The sequence below is a fragment of the Phyllostomus hastatus genome, unplaced genomic scaffold, assembly GCF_019186645.2.
Source record: "Phyllostomus hastatus isolate PE091 unplaced genomic scaffold, TTU_PhHast_1.1 phas_contig_283, whole genome shotgun sequence".
Classification (NCBI taxonomy): Eukaryota; Metazoa; Chordata; class Mammalia; order Chiroptera; family Phyllostomidae; genus Phyllostomus; species Phyllostomus hastatus.
This window is the reverse complement of record NW_025333833.1, coordinates 703626-717935: the sequence shown is the minus strand read 5'-3', so window position 1 is coordinate 717935 and position 14310 is coordinate 703626. Positions and strand designations below refer to the sequence as shown.

The 14310-nt window shown below is 66.0% G+C and overlaps 1 protein-coding gene across 2 annotated transcripts in view; it reads right to left on the bottom strand.

Moving 5' to 3' along the window:
- Positions 1-14310, bottom strand: part of DDR2 (discoidin domain receptor tyrosine kinase 2) — a 53345-nt gene that overhangs the window by 9591 nt on the left and 29444 nt on the right. For both annotated transcript variants that reach the window (XM_045838411.1, XM_045838412.1), the window contains exons 4-13: positions 13156-13387; positions 12864-13011; positions 12489-12594; positions 10901-11084; positions 9529-9772; positions 8055-8117; positions 7147-7277; positions 3938-4151; positions 2341-2564; positions 1008-1135 (exon numbers count right to left, since the gene is read on the bottom strand). In XM_045838411.1, the coding sequence (XP_045694367.1) occupies positions 1008-1135; positions 2341-2564; positions 3938-4151; positions 7147-7277; positions 8055-8117; positions 9529-9772; positions 10901-11084; positions 12489-12594; positions 12864-13011; positions 13156-13387 (1674 nt within the window). The remainder of the gene's footprint in view (positions 1-1007; positions 1136-2340; positions 2565-3937; positions 4152-7146; positions 7278-8054; positions 8118-9528; positions 9773-10900; positions 11085-12488; positions 12595-12863; positions 13012-13155; positions 13388-14310) is intronic.

Genomic DNA, 14310 nt, shown 5'->3' with positions numbered 1-14310 from the left:
GGGCCTGGGGGGGGGGTTGCAGCGTCTCTGCTCAAGTGCTGAGATCAATATTAGGAAGAAGCACTCTGCCTCCCCTCCCTACGGGACCCCAGGGCATTACCTGCCGTGCAGGCTAGCACCCTGGAGACTGGTATTCTCAGGTGAAATCCGACCCCTCTCCTTCCCATCCCTGGTCTTTCCTCCTTGCACCCCCCGCCCCACCCCTGCCATTCGAGAGAGTCTCCAGGAAGCCCTCTCAGCATGCTGGGTGTCTCTGGTGGTGGGGAGGGCGGGGGTCCAGCGGTGGGGAGGGCAGGGGTCCGGTGCTGGGGAGGGCGGGGGTCCAGTGCTGGGGAGGGCAGGGGTCCGGCGGTGGGGAGGGCAGGGGTCCGGCAGTGGGGAGGGCGGGGGTCTGAGAAAGTCTCAGCGAGAGAAAGCAGCTGACGCAAGTGGAGAACTGCGTGCCCCACCCCCAGACGGGGCCTCACTGGGGGCCCGTCCAACAGCCTCTGGACGCACCTCTGGGTGAGGCAGCTCACCCTCACACACCCGGAAAGCCCCTCGGACAGTGGTGTGGCGGGACTGCGCCCCGTGGAGGGGAGGGCCCAGGCTGGGGCACAGCCACAGCACCGTGCGTCCTTCGTTGGGGTGCGCGTGTGCTTCTCCAGGCGGAGGCGGCTTCCCGCTGCAGGGGTGCCGCTGCAGGGGTGCCGGGCAGAGAAGGGAGGGAGCGCGGAGGAAAGGGAAGGCCGAGGCGGTGACAAGGGAGGGGACCGGAGGGCACAGGAAGCGGAGGAGCAGGAGTGCGTGTGTGACCGGGAGTGTCTGGCAGGCGTGGACGCTCGGGCCGGGCGGAGGGACGGGCGGTCAGGGGAGAACCGGTCAGGAGTCCGGCGGGGAATGTGCGTCTGTGTCCGGGGGACGGGGGACCCAGGTGAGGACGCCGGTCTCGCGGGAGGGGAAGCGTAACCATGGAAACCTGGGGCAGCTTGGAGTCCCCGGGAGGCCCCGACGCCGCGGGCACAGACCTGGCGTTCTTGTTGGCGTCAGCCCGGAGCATCTTCACGGCCACGAGCACCGGCGGGCCGGCGCCGGTGTCGGGGGCAAAGCCCTCGTCCCCCAGCTTCTCCGTGGCCTCCACTTCGCAGAGGTGCACCTGGACAAGAGGCAGGACTCAGGGCCCCGCCGCTGCACCTGCGAAGGGGCCACAGCGCCCCACAGCGGGCCCTGGGGACGCGCCCAGCCTCACCAGGCAGCCAGGCTGGCAGGGGCCCCGCCGGGGCCTGTGGGGCGAGCCCGCGGCTCAGGTAACGGGCAGAAACGGTGTGGGGCCTGACGCTTTGTGAAGGGGCTGGCTGAACGTGGGTCACTGAAGTGTGGACGGGCACGCGTGTGACACGGCTCGGCTCACGAATACATGGGGCTCGCTGAAGTGTGAACGGGCACGCGTGTGACACGGCTCAGCTCACGAATACATGGGGCTCGGTGCGAGCGCCCGGAGTTCTCCGGGTCGTGCAATTTCCTCTCTACGAACAATCCCTGAGCACGGGATCGGGATCGCTGGCCTGCACCTTTAGCCCGGGGACAGTCGGGGACACGCGTCACCTCCTGCCACACTGAACCTACACACAGGGGACACAGGCTGTCCCCTGACCTTCGGGAACAGGGCCCCGATGACCAAACATTACAGCCGGAGAGCAGAGGGCAGCGCGGAGCTTTCCACGCAACTTCGGTCCCCGCGGCGCGCTCTCCGGGGGGTCAGGGACCGAGGGAGGGGCAGGCGCGGCGGGCCTGACTCGGAGGCTGCTCAGCGGAGGGAGGGCTCCTACTGGTCTCGGCCGGAGACTTGGCCCCGAGAGGGTGCCTCTGGGACCCAGCGCCGGGCAAGGCTGCTTCTGACCATTTCGCACAAAGCTCTCGTTAGAGAGGAAAAAGTGTGGCCCTGGCTGGCGTAGCTCAGTGGATGGAGCGCGGGCTGCGAACCAAAGCATCGCAGGTTTGATTCCCAGTCAGGGCACATGCCTGGGTTGCAGGCCATGGCCCCCAGCAACCGCACACAGATGTTTCTTTCTCTCTCTCTCAAAATAAATAAATAAACCTTAAAAAAAAAAAAGAGGAAAAAGTGGAAGCAGAAGCGGCTCTCAGCAGCGGGTGTCCCCGGGGCAGTTTGTGAAGGATGGTCGCATCTCATGGGGCCCTGCCCTCTGGGTCCCCTTGGACAGCATTTGCAAACACTGAGTGGTTCTCAGGACATCTGGTGAGCCCCGCAGCTGGCCCGCTGTGAGAACGTCTACCTAGCGGGAGACCTGGGAAACCGCCGGAGGCTGGCACAGCCGAGGCCTGGCACGGGACCCCACTCACCTCCCCAAACTGGCCCTCCCCCAGCTTCTCCTTGAAGGTCAGCAGCTTCCGGGGGAACTCCTCCACTGCCACGTCCTTGCCGGACAGCAGGTCCATGGTGAGCGCCGGCACAGAGTAGGTGTTGCCCCCGGTCACCCCCTGCAGGTTCACGATGTCGGCCTCGGCGTAGTGGGGCACCCCGTCCGGCCCGCTGGGCTGGACCGGCTTCACCAGGCCACTGCAGCCTGGGAGACAAGGGGCAGGGTTGGTGCAGGCGGCTCCGGGGGTCTCTGCAGGGGGGCGCCCTGAGGGACCGGAAGGGGGCAGGCCTGTGTCCCTGGGGCCCCACGCGAGGTTCGCCCACGGGGCTCCTCAGAGGCTGCCCTCGTGGCCTTTAGTGGGGAGGCCGCGGGCCTGGCCCTCACTCTCTCTCAGGCTACAGGGGCCTGTCCTTGGGTGACCTTGCGGGAAAGCCAGGCAGGAAGGTCCGGCTCCGAAAGGCAGGGATGCTACAGGCTGGTGCTCTCACAGCAGGTCTCTCTCCTTGTGAGACCCTGTTGCTGATTTAATGGCCTAGGTATTTATGATGCTTCTGACCAGCCCTGGCTGGTGTGGCTCAGTGGGTTGAGTGCTGGCCTGGGAACCAAAGGGTCACTGGTTCGATTCCCAGTCAGGGCACATGTCTGGGTTGCGGGCTCGGTCCCCAGTAGGGGGCGTGTGAGAGACAACCATGCATGGATGTTTCTCTCCCTCTCTTTCCCCTTCCCCTCTCTCTAAAAATAAAATCTTTAAACATTTTTCTGATCAAATGTATATGATCTAGTTTCAGACACTCCCTAATTTAAGGGAGGAGATGAAAATATAAGGGGGGATGTTTTAGACTTCAGGAAATAGGGCCAGTCGGCCAGCCCAGAAACCGTGGCGTTTACTCCCTTATTCTCGCCGCCTGTGGGACCCGAGTCCAGCGCTCCCTTCCTCTCTGTCCTCCAAGGACCAAGCACCGACCCCTGGGAGCCGGCACTCCCGCGGGTGGTCTGTCCCCCCGCCCCCACTGTGTCCCCGTGGGATGCCCTTGTGGCCGACCTCGGGGAGAGCCAAGCCTCAGCAACGCCCCCAGCACCCCCCCCTGCTGTCACCGCCAGATCCACACCAGTTTCTCTACACGGGGCGGCAGCCAGCCAGCCCCGTTTCACCCAGCGAGGCCGAGAACGGTCACTCTCGTAATAAAATCTGGTGCGATTCCGATACGCTTCCGCCAGAGAGCAATCGGCCCTGGCAAGGCCACAGAGGCCCAAGGGGCGGGCGAGCTGGGACCGAGGGCTGTTTCCTCCAGCGGAAGCTCCAGCCCCAAGTGCACCCCGAGTTGGGCAGGTCCCTGGCCGGGGCACTTCCTCCTGCGTAAAACCAGGGAGTTGCCCTGCTGGAGGTCCCTGTGGTCCCCTCGCTTCCCCTCCAGAGACAGGGCCCCCTGCCAACTTCTGCTCGGGCAGGAGCAAAGAGGAGGCGCTCAGAGACGGAGAAGGAGCGGGGGCTTCACCCCACTAACCGTCGGAGAGACGGCACAGCGGCCCCTCGGGCCCAGGCCCCTCCCTCGGCCCCGCCCACGCCCGGCCCGCACCTGGCTCCTCCTCCCCCGGCGTGAACTCCGGAAGTTTGCGGATGAGCCGGGAGGGCTCCTGGTAGTCGGGGCGCAGGGGGAAGATGCGGTCGTAGGTGGAGTTGGAGCCCTGCTCCTCGCTGGGCGACGAGGAGCGGTTGTTGTTGAACATGCTGGACTCGCTGGGCAGGGACAGGCTGACGGTCATCTCGTCGTCCAGCATCCGCCGGGAGGCCTGCGGGGGAGGGGAGGCGAAGGGGGGTGCTGGCTACATGAGAGGGACCCTGCGTCCCCTCTGCGTCCGGCTCCCCATCTCCAGACGCACCGCACGCGCCCGCTGGCTCCCAGGAGGGGTGCCGGGTGACCCAGGACGGCCCCTCACTCCTTCAGGGCAAGTGCCACCTGACCTCTGTGCTGCCGGCTGCCCTGAAGCACCTGTGGTTCACCTGACGCTGGAAGAACCTATCAGTGTGACCCCCGAGCCCACCCTCAGGCTGGCCGGCGTTGTGTCCAAGAGAGGACTCGGCTGGCCGGCCCTGCACCGCACAGATCAGCTGTAAACTGAGTTCAGATGCCGGTTAACTCACCCAAATTCGCTGTCACGTGGCAAACCGCTGGTTCGCCCTGTCACCGGGCCCCACGTTTTTGGGAACCAAAATTAAAATGGCTAGAGAAGGGCAGAGGGATCCGGAGGCGGGTCACACCTCACGCAGGAATAGAACAGCCAGCCCTCACCCTACCTAAGGTGACCTGTCTGCTCCCTCCAAAACCTGCCGGAACCTGGACATGGGCAGCCCCTTGGTTCGTCACCACACACGGGGGGGGCAGTGAGAGACTCGGACGCCTGGGCCGCCCCCAGCCTGGCAGCCCGCCTGCTGCAGGAAAGTCCCCAGCACTCGGCAGGAGCCTGGCACACAGTAGGCTCAGCACGCAGGGTGCAGTCTCCCAAAGAGAGCGTGCAGGGTGCACCATCAGGGTGGCCTACGAGCAATGTCTCTGGGGGTGGGGGTGCACATTTAAACGTCCGCCGAGAACTCCCGCGCAGGGAGAAGTCCTGCGTCCCTCCAGGGCCTCCTGAGTCATCTTGCTCAGGACGCACGGGGCAGAAGGAGGTTTTTGAAGGACAAAGTCCAGTCGTCAGGGGCAAAGTTTGTCTCCCCTTCTTCCCTTTGTCCCCGGAGAGTCTCCAGGCCACACTCCCTCCCAGCCTGGGAGGGCAGCCCGGTCCTTTCAGAAGAAAATCCAAGCAGCGTGGCCAGCGGTGGGTCTGAGAGGAGCAGGTGTAGAGTGCAGGGCACAGACCCCTGCTCCCAGCCCCGTCCTGCGGGCTGTCTGGTGAGGACCCCCCCCTCAGCCCCGCAGCCTCAAGCTGGCCGGCGACCCCCGTCCACCCACGCCAACTGGGCCACCAGCCAGGCCCCCCTCTCCCCGGACTGCCCGGCCAGTGCCCAGCGTTTTCCCGAGGGGCACGCTTGCCGTGGGCGTCTCCCTCCAGTCTCTGGGCGCGGGTTGTGGGCCAGGAGCTTTCCTCCGGGGAAAGCGCTGTTGGAGCGATGACAGAGGCCCGCAAGGGAGGCAAGCAGACCCTCCGTTCTGGGGAATACCGCCGCCTAGAACAATCTTAAAGTGAACCGGTTCGCCCGGACACAGACTGCGGACCTGGCTGGGAGGGATCGCGGGCCGTGCTCCAGACCCTTCGTCCCCCGGGCCCCCCTCGAGCCCCGGCCTCCTGTCCTGCGTCTGGGGTTCCCAAGAGCCAGGCCACCCTCAGGGGCCCTGTTCCTCCTCTGCTCCCCTACAGGCAGGCCTGGTCCCCGAAAGCCCCTTCCCTGCATGACATCGGTCAGGCCCTGCCGGCCCCCGTTCCCTCCCGCACAGCCCAGGGCTCCGCTGACCGCTCAGAGTCCACGGCCACGTGAGCTCACAGACCGGGGGGCCGTCCACGGCCAGGCACAGAAACATGAACCCTCAGGAGCCCCCAGGAGCGAGGGGCACTTGGCTGCTGCATCCAGAAGGTCACTACCTGGCCCAAGGAACCAAGGAAGTCACACAGGTCCCACCTTGGGTGAAATATGTATGTTTTGAAAGAAAAGAAGTGAACATATTTCAAGACTGACAAATGAGTCCTGGCTGGTGTGGCTCAGTGGGTCGAGTACCAGCCTTCGAACCAAAGGGTCACCGGTTCGATTCCCAGTCAGGGCACATGCCTGGGTTGCAGGCCAGGTCCCCAGTAGGGGGGCACATGAGAGACAGCCACACACTGATGTTTCTCTCCCTCTTTCTCCCTCCCACCCCCTCTCTCTAAAAATAAATAAATAAGATCTTAAAAAAAAAATACTGACAACTGGGAGGAGTCATAGGACACGGAGCGTGTCGGGTGAGCTGGCCGGAAGACCCTCCCTGCAGCCGCGCCCAGCTCCCCACCCTCGACGAGGTCCCAGCGCAACAACATGCCCGAAAGTCTCTGCGGACGTTACGTGTTAGACAGACGGAAGAAAAACTGCTCCGATAATTTGAGACGCCCTCTGAGGACAGACGGGGACGGACGAGGGATGGACGGTCAGGACTTCCAGTGCTCAGCGAAGTAGGGACACGGTCGTGAGGACGCGGCTGGCACGTTTTCCGAACACACGCCCTCCGATCAAGCGACCAAGCAAACGGCAAAGCAGCGAGGGAACAGCACTCATTGTCGGGGACTTGTCGGGAGGTCTGGGTTGGCCCTCAGAGCCACGTGCTAGTTTGTATTTAAAGGGCAAGGGCTCTGGCCCGGGGGCAGCGTTGGCTGGAGCATCGTCTCATACAGCAAAGGGTTGCGGGTTCGATTCCTCGGTCTGGGCGCATGCGGGAGGCAACTGGTTGACGTTTCTCCCTCATGTCATGTTTCTCTCTCTCCCTCTCTCTCTCTCTCTCTCGCTCTCGCTCAAATCAACGCTATCCTTGGGGGAGGATAAAAATGCACCTGCGGCACACCCCCACCCCCCAGGGGACCAGAATCTCCAAGGGCAACGCCCGGGCGGAGATCTCACACGCTGGGAGGGGTTTCTGGGGAGGGTCCAGGGAGTTCGCTCTGGAAACCAGACCGTGGACGTGCTCACGCCCCTCTGGCTGCTGCAGCTACGAGCCCCTCCGTCCCCGCGCTTCCCGGCGGCCCGGTGAGCTCCCGCCGCCCGCAGGCCCTCCTCCCAGCCCGCCCCCACGCCTGGGCAGCCACAGCTCCGGCACGGCCTCACCTTCTCCAGCATCTTCTGCCAGAACTGCCTCCAGAGGATGATGACGATGATGGCCAGGAGGATGAAGATGATGGCCACCAGGCAGCCGATCAGGATGCGAGTGCTGCTGTCATCGGCCTTCAGCATGGGGTCTGGGACCGGGGACACGGAGACGGGGCCGATGAGCCTCTCGTGAGGCGGGGGGGGCCGGGGACCAGGCCGGGACAGGCGGCAGAACCTGGCCCTCAGGACAATCTCTCCAGCGGCCACTCCACCTCCTCTGGGCTCTGGGCTCTGTGCCCACCGCAACCCCCCGCCCGCCCCGGGCACAGCAGCGCCTCCTGCTGCTCCGCCTCCTCAAGTGGCAGACCCACTAACGGGCAGGTTTTCCGTTCCTCACAAAGTTGTGTTTCCCCGTCCCTGCGGCCTGGGTCTGTGGGGCCCTGGTCACACCGCGTGAGCCCGGGGGACACTGCGTCTCTGAGGCAGGACGAGGTGGCAGAGGGGCCTCCCTGGACACCCGGGGTCACGCATTCCCAGAGGGCGGCTCCTGGGGCCAGAGAGCACCGGGACCCACGGGCTCCATCAGAGAGCCTGGCGTTTCGCTCCTGGAGCCCCACCCACCCAGGGAGCACCCCCCCCACCATGGGGTGCAGGTGGAAATGTCCCTTTCCCTGCCTCTGCTCCTCGCTCCCCAAACCCACGTGGAGCAATGGGAACAACGGGGGCCCCCTGGGCTGGGTTGCCGAGTCAGCGACCCAGCCACAGAGAGCGCGTGGGCGCCTGTAACTCTGGGGGTGAGCCGTCTGCCTTCCCAGGGCCCCTCCTCACCCCCGGGGGCCAGGCCTCCTGCACAGCCACCTGCATGGCCCCCTGCCCCCTCCAGGGGCTCCCTCCCTCCTGTGTCCCCAGGGAGGACGCCCACCTACCGTAGGTGGCGGGTGCGGAGGGCGCGGTGGGCGGGGCTCCAGAGCTGTTGTACATGGCGGCGTCTGTTAGGGTCAGGGGTCGGGGTGAGGGCTGCGGGCAGGGCCACAAGGCCTCGGGTTTAAGGGAGGCGGGTCGTGACCCAGCACACGGTGAACTCGATTCCTTGGGCTGCCACCAGCCTTTCTTCAAAATGACCTCATGTGAGCCCTGGCTGGCGTAGCTCAGTGGATTGAGCACTGGCTGCGAACCAGGCATCACAGGTTCGATTCCCAGTCAGGGCACATGCCTGGGTTGTGGGCCACGGCCCCAGCAACCGCACACTGATGTTTCTCTCTCTCTCTTTCTCCCTTCCTTCCCTCTCTAAAAATAAATAAGTAAAATCCTTGAAAAAAAGAGTTTAAAAGTGACCTCATGTAACGAACTGAACAAAAGTATCACCAGTCTTCTATGGCATAAGGGCAGCTTTGGTAAAATTTTTGTTTAGATTATTGTACACTAGATGCCACGGTACAAGGAGGTTTAAGGGATGGTGATGGGGAGGTTTGGGGCCACACGTCACCGTAAAGCGTGCGGAAGAAGCGAGGCCCAAAGTCAGCAAAGTGGACAGAGCACTCGGCCGGGGACTGGGCCTGGGGCGGGGGCCCCGAACACTCTCTCGGGCTAATTGAGCAAAATTCCCCCCAATAAAACAATCAGTTGCTTCCCCCAACCCTGAAAAAGAACTTTTTTAAAGCAGTGTAGGGAAACCCTCGGCCAAACTACACCCGGTACAGGCGGAGACGGATGCAGCTGCGCCAGTCGGCGAGCACCCGCCACCGGCCAGACCGGACGCAGGGTTTGGGAAAGGGCTGCTCCCGCGTAAAGGGGACACTTGGGAATATAGTTGAGGCGGTGCCCCGAGAGGGCCCTGCTCGGATCCCTGTGGCGGACGGAGCGTGGGCAGGCCACGAGGTGGCGTGGGGGCGTCACCGAGCCGACCGGTGACCGGGGTTAGGCGTGACCACGGCGTCGCCCGCACGCAGACCGCGCTGTTTTCTGAGAGTGTCCAGCCATGCTCGGGCGGGCGGGCGGGGTCTCAGATTCGCCCCAAAGTACGGCAGCGGAGCGGGGACCGGAGCCGGCAGGGCAGGCGGGGCGGACAGGAGAGCGAGGGACGGGCGGGCGCGCCGTCCTCCCGGCTCCGTGTGTCTTCAGACACTTCCCTTCAACTGTGGCGCCGGGGCCACGCCCCTGCGCCTCGAGGGGCTGCACCCGCGGGGCCTCCCTCGCAGGTCGCACTGCACTGTCCCCGCCCTCCGTGCGCCGGGTCTTTCCCACCAACGCGTGCACGCCCCGAGCCCTCCGGCCCCTCCTGCGCCCCCACCGGGGCAGCCAGGGCGCCGCCGCGGGAAGGCCCCGCCCACCCCGCGGGGAGGCCCCGCCCACCCCGCGGGGAGGCCCCGCCCCCGGCCCGCCCCGGCGCGCGGCCCGCACCCGACTGGAAGGTGATCTCGCTGAACATCATCCAGGTGTCGGCGAAGTGGTACTGGCACTTGACGGCGCTGGCCATGCGGTGCTGCAGCGGCACCGTGACGAAGCGGGCGCTGGGGTTGGCGTCGTCCAGCACCAGCGGGAAGGAGACGGCCTGCGGCTCCCACTCGCTGGACTCCGAGCGGAAGTAGCACTGCACCTCCTTGAAGATCTTCACGCCTTTCTCGAACATGTTGTTGCAGTGCACCTGCGGGGGGGGGGGACACAGGGGCCCGTGGGCACAGGGACTCCCCAGCGCCAGCACGCCGGCCACGCACTGAGACCTCCAGGGTCACCCACCCTCCAGCCCCCTCCGGAACCCACTGCCCGGACTGGGAGCGGTCACCGAGTCCCCACGGCACCTCCCGCCTGGCCGGCTCTCCTGCAAGGGTCCCTGCGCTGGGAAGGAAAGGCTCCTCCCCCGACCCTGTTCCTGCCACACGCCTGCTCCTCCTTGCGCCGGAGGCGGCAGAGACCTCTGTGACCGTGAAGGCTGGCGTAGGCAACACCGCCGTTATAATCGGGTCATCACAGGCATCCATCTCACTGGCATAGGTGACGTGCCAGGGACAGAGGTCGGAGAGCAGGGTCCCCTCCTGGGAGGGGCCTGAGGTCCAGTAAGAGAACTGACACCCGATGCAGACAAATGACGATAGACAAGAACAGGGGACAGCCCTGGCTGGTGCGGCTCAGTGGATTGAGCACGGGCTGTGAACCAAAGGGTCGCCGGTTCAATTCCCACTCAGGGCACGTGCCTGGGTTGCCGGCCAGGTCCCCAGTAGGGGGTGCAAAGGAGCAACCACATATGGATGCTTCTCTCCCTCTCTTCCTCCTTCCCTTCCCTTCTTTCTAAAAATAAATAAATGAAACCTTTAAAAATAAATTAACTGGGGGACAGAAGAGCAGGAATCTTCTCTCAGGACCTGGGTGCTGCGGGTGGGCAGAGGCTGGAAATGCGAAGCCCCCCCTTTTCCCACGGAGGTCAGCCTGCCGGCAGCCCCTCCCTGGGGGGGGACCGTCAGCACTCTCCCAGGGACAGCCACCAGTTTGAAATCATAGCCTACAGCTGCACTGCTAAAAGGCCAGGCCAACTGCTGGCCCGAAATTAGTTTTTTTCTCCTGACCGTGGGAGGAGGCACAACTCCGTCACGGGCCTGAGCGTGCTGTGGGTCCTGGAGACCGTGCTGAGAGGGCGTCCCGGGGCTGGAACCCCAGATCTCAAGGGGCGGTGGCCTGGGGCGGTCGCCGCGCTGGCCCAGGAGGAGGTCGGGAGCCTGTCCTGCGGCCCCGCCCCTCCGTCCCCCCTCCCCCCGCACCGCCGCGCAGGCCCGCTGACCTTCATGGTGGTGAAGTTCCTGACGCGGTCAAACTCGAACACGATCTCCACGTAGCCATGGGCGGCGCTCTCGTTCCGCCAGCCCACATAGTCGTAGCCAGGCCACACGTGGTACTCGTGCGTCTGCGTGAAGTCGTCCAGGCCCGACACCCCGTCCGTCAGCTGGCCCAGCCCCTCCGTCATGCTGCTCGGCCGCGGCGGGGTGGGGGGGAGGGGACAGAGGTGCCCATGGTGAAGGGCCCGTCCAGGGCAGGGCTCTCCCCTCACCCGCCCCCGGGCTCCGGGGAAGCCAGCTGTGGTGGGGGGGAGGGGGCGGGTGGTGAAGGGCCCTGGACCCAGGGCCCAGCACAGAGAATGCCCCGGCTTATCCCAGAACCTTCTATGACCGAGACACAGGCGCGGCATCCTGTTGCATCACAGTGTCACACTCGAGCACACGCTAAGACACGTTAGGTGGCATGTTCAAGTGGGAACCGTGCATCGTCTCACCCATACTGGGACCCGAGCAACCGCACACGGGCAGCCCGACCCCTGCCTGGCCCGGGGTCTCCCAGGACGTCCTGCGTCAGCGAACATTTACGTTCCCCAGAGACGACTTTTACTGAGCGTCTGACTCTGGCTGCCTCTTCAGCAGCAAAACGTTCCAGCAACATCCCGCCGTTTCCGGGGCTCTCCGCAACCCTGGGTGCCCTGACCCCTTCTGAAAGACGGACTCCGTGTAACGAGTCTCTTTATAACGACTCGGCGTTACCAAATGCGCTGGTTAAGGGCCCCCGAGCGAGGGAGCCGGGGAGCGAGGGAGGGAGCGCACGGCGGCCGCCCGGCCCCGGGGCTGCGGGGAAACCGTCCCCACGCGCCTTCGACTGGGTGTCGTCCCCGCTCAGGGAGTCGGCTCCAGCCTCTCCGCCCCACGCCTCGACGCCCGACCTGACATCACACTCAAGGGCGAGAGAGCCCAGCACCCCGGCGCCCAGCGGGTGGAAAGGGGGAGGGGCTGAAAAGTGCAGACGGGCGGTCCCGGAACCGTCTCCGGGCTGGGAAGTCCAGCCCCGGCCAAGTCGGGGGTCTTGCCGCTACTCTGCACGGGGCCAGGCGGGCGCTGGACCTAACGCTGGGACCCCTGCGCAAATCTCAGAAACGTCCAATCCCTATGCTGTACCCCTGAAACCGACAGAAACTAACACCGGAAGCTGTAACTGGGAATTGTATTGAAACCCTGCCGACGGGAGACACCGTTAGATTTCATGTTCATCCGATTTGCAGACCAGGAGCGAGGAAGGTGCGTGAGTCTCACTCACAACGTGGCCAGTGCCGTCCACGTGGACATTCCCGGCCCCAGAGGAGCTTAGTGGGGCTCATGGTCTGCCCGCCTTTGCTTTGACCTCCCGGCACGTGAGGGGCGCGGGCACAGGGGTCAGCGCCCCTGCACGTGAAGACTGCCAGTTCGAGCTCGTCCGGGTGGGCTCCCGGTGCCCAGGGCGGGCCAGCGTGAACGCCGGTCGGGGTTGACTGATGGATCGTCGGTCCCAAGGGGTCCCTTCCGGTGGCCCTCCCCCCGTCCTGACAGCCGAGTGCCCCCCGAGCTCACCTGTAGCCCACAGCTCCATCATAGACGGAGTCGTTCAGGTAGATGACAGAGCCCCCGGGGAGCACCAGCTGCTGCCCCGCCGGGGCGTTGTAGGACACCAGGCCGTCTGCCAGGGAGACGCGGGCGGTCAGCACCCGCGGGACGGGGTGGCCGGCCAGCCCCGGGAGCCCCGAGGCGCCGTCTGCACTGCATGCAGGCGTGGGAGCCCCGAGGAACCGCCTCCGTGGCGGTCAGCGGGGCGACAGGGACGCTCCGCCCCGGGGACGGGCCGCACCCCGGGCCGGCCGAGGGAAACCCCCTCCCCCCCTCGGCCGCAGAGGGAGGGCCGAGCCGCCTCCCTGGGGCGGGGGCCCGGACGCCCGCCCCGACACCCACCCAGCCAGACGCAGCCGTACAGCTCCACCCTCATGCACACGTTGGTCGCGTGGTCGGTGACCGGGACGAAGCGCACGAATCTGGCCACGATGGGCGGCTCCAGGTCCTTCAGGAAGATGTCGTAGGGGTTGCTGTTCCCGTCCAGCACCTGCGGAGAGGGCGGAGGACAGCGCTGACCCGGTGGGCCCGCGCCCCGCGCCGGGTCTCACGGCCACCCACAGGCCCACGGCCCCACACACGGCCCGTGAGGTCCTCCCGCGGCCACGCGGGGCCTGGGCGTCCCGCCGCCTACCTGCCTCCCGTGCCGGTTCCGCCAGGAGATCCAGCGGCTGCCGTCCCGGCTGTAGTTGATCTTGTACATGGGGGCGAACTCGATGCCGTGGCCCCCGGCGTGGCGGCCCTGGGTGCCCACCAGCGTGATGAAGTGCAGGCTGCGCAGGTCGATCTGCAGAAACTCCTTGAGGTCGTCCGGCTCCACCGGCACCTCAGGGCACCAGGCGCCGTCCCCTTCTTCCGAGTCCAGCCTGCAGCACAGGGGGCACCAAGCGTGAGACCCGGGGCTCGCCGCCCAGCCCTCGGCGAGCAGCTGCCCGTCCTGGGAGAGGATGACAGGAGTCTGGGCCAGGCGGGCGCCCTGGGCTCTCCCTCCCCAGCGGTCAGACTGCCACCGCCGTGCCCGCCGGGGGCTGGGCCCCCGCCTCTCCGTGGGCCCCAGGAACCCGTAGGGCAGCCACCACCGGGAGCTGGAGGCCCTTGGGTGACACGGGGCCCAGCTCCGTCCTGACCTGGCACCTCAGGGAGGTCCCACGCCGTGCAGCCCTCCCCACGGCCATGCATGGCCCCTCCCCCGAGGGTCTCAGCAGGACAACGCAGGCCCCGCGCCCCCTGGGAGCTGAGTCCTGGGGGGGCGGCGGGCCCCAGGGTCTCCGGTGTGGGCACAGCCGCCCAGCTGAGCGGAAGCCCATGGTGGGCATGGGGGGTGCGGGTGTGTCCGGCTGCCGGGGAGCAGGGTCGTGAAGTCGGCGCCGGGCTCCGGTGGGGACCCTGTGACCGCGTCCCCTCTCCCCTGCTGTGTGCCTTCCCTCACAGGGGTCCCCTGCCCCCCGGTGTCCCTCTCCAGCCCCACGCCCACTCCCGTCCTGGACCCTGCAGACGGAATTTAGGGGGGCTGCTTCTCCTGTGGGTGACGCCCGGGGAGCGGCAGTCAACGCCGTGCCCCCAAAGGGTCGGATCGCAGTGGTTTGAGGGAAGGTGTTTGTGTCTCCGTGGGACCCCTGGCGTTGGAGCCCAGGCACGCGCCACGTGCCGCCCTGGGGCCCCAGACGGAGGGGAGGCCTGTGGGGGCCCTCACTGCGCGTCACACGGAGTGGGGGGCTCCACAGAGAAGGGGGCCAGGGAGAGGACGGGGTCTCTAACCCCAGTGTCCTACCCGGTCCTCCCCGCCCCC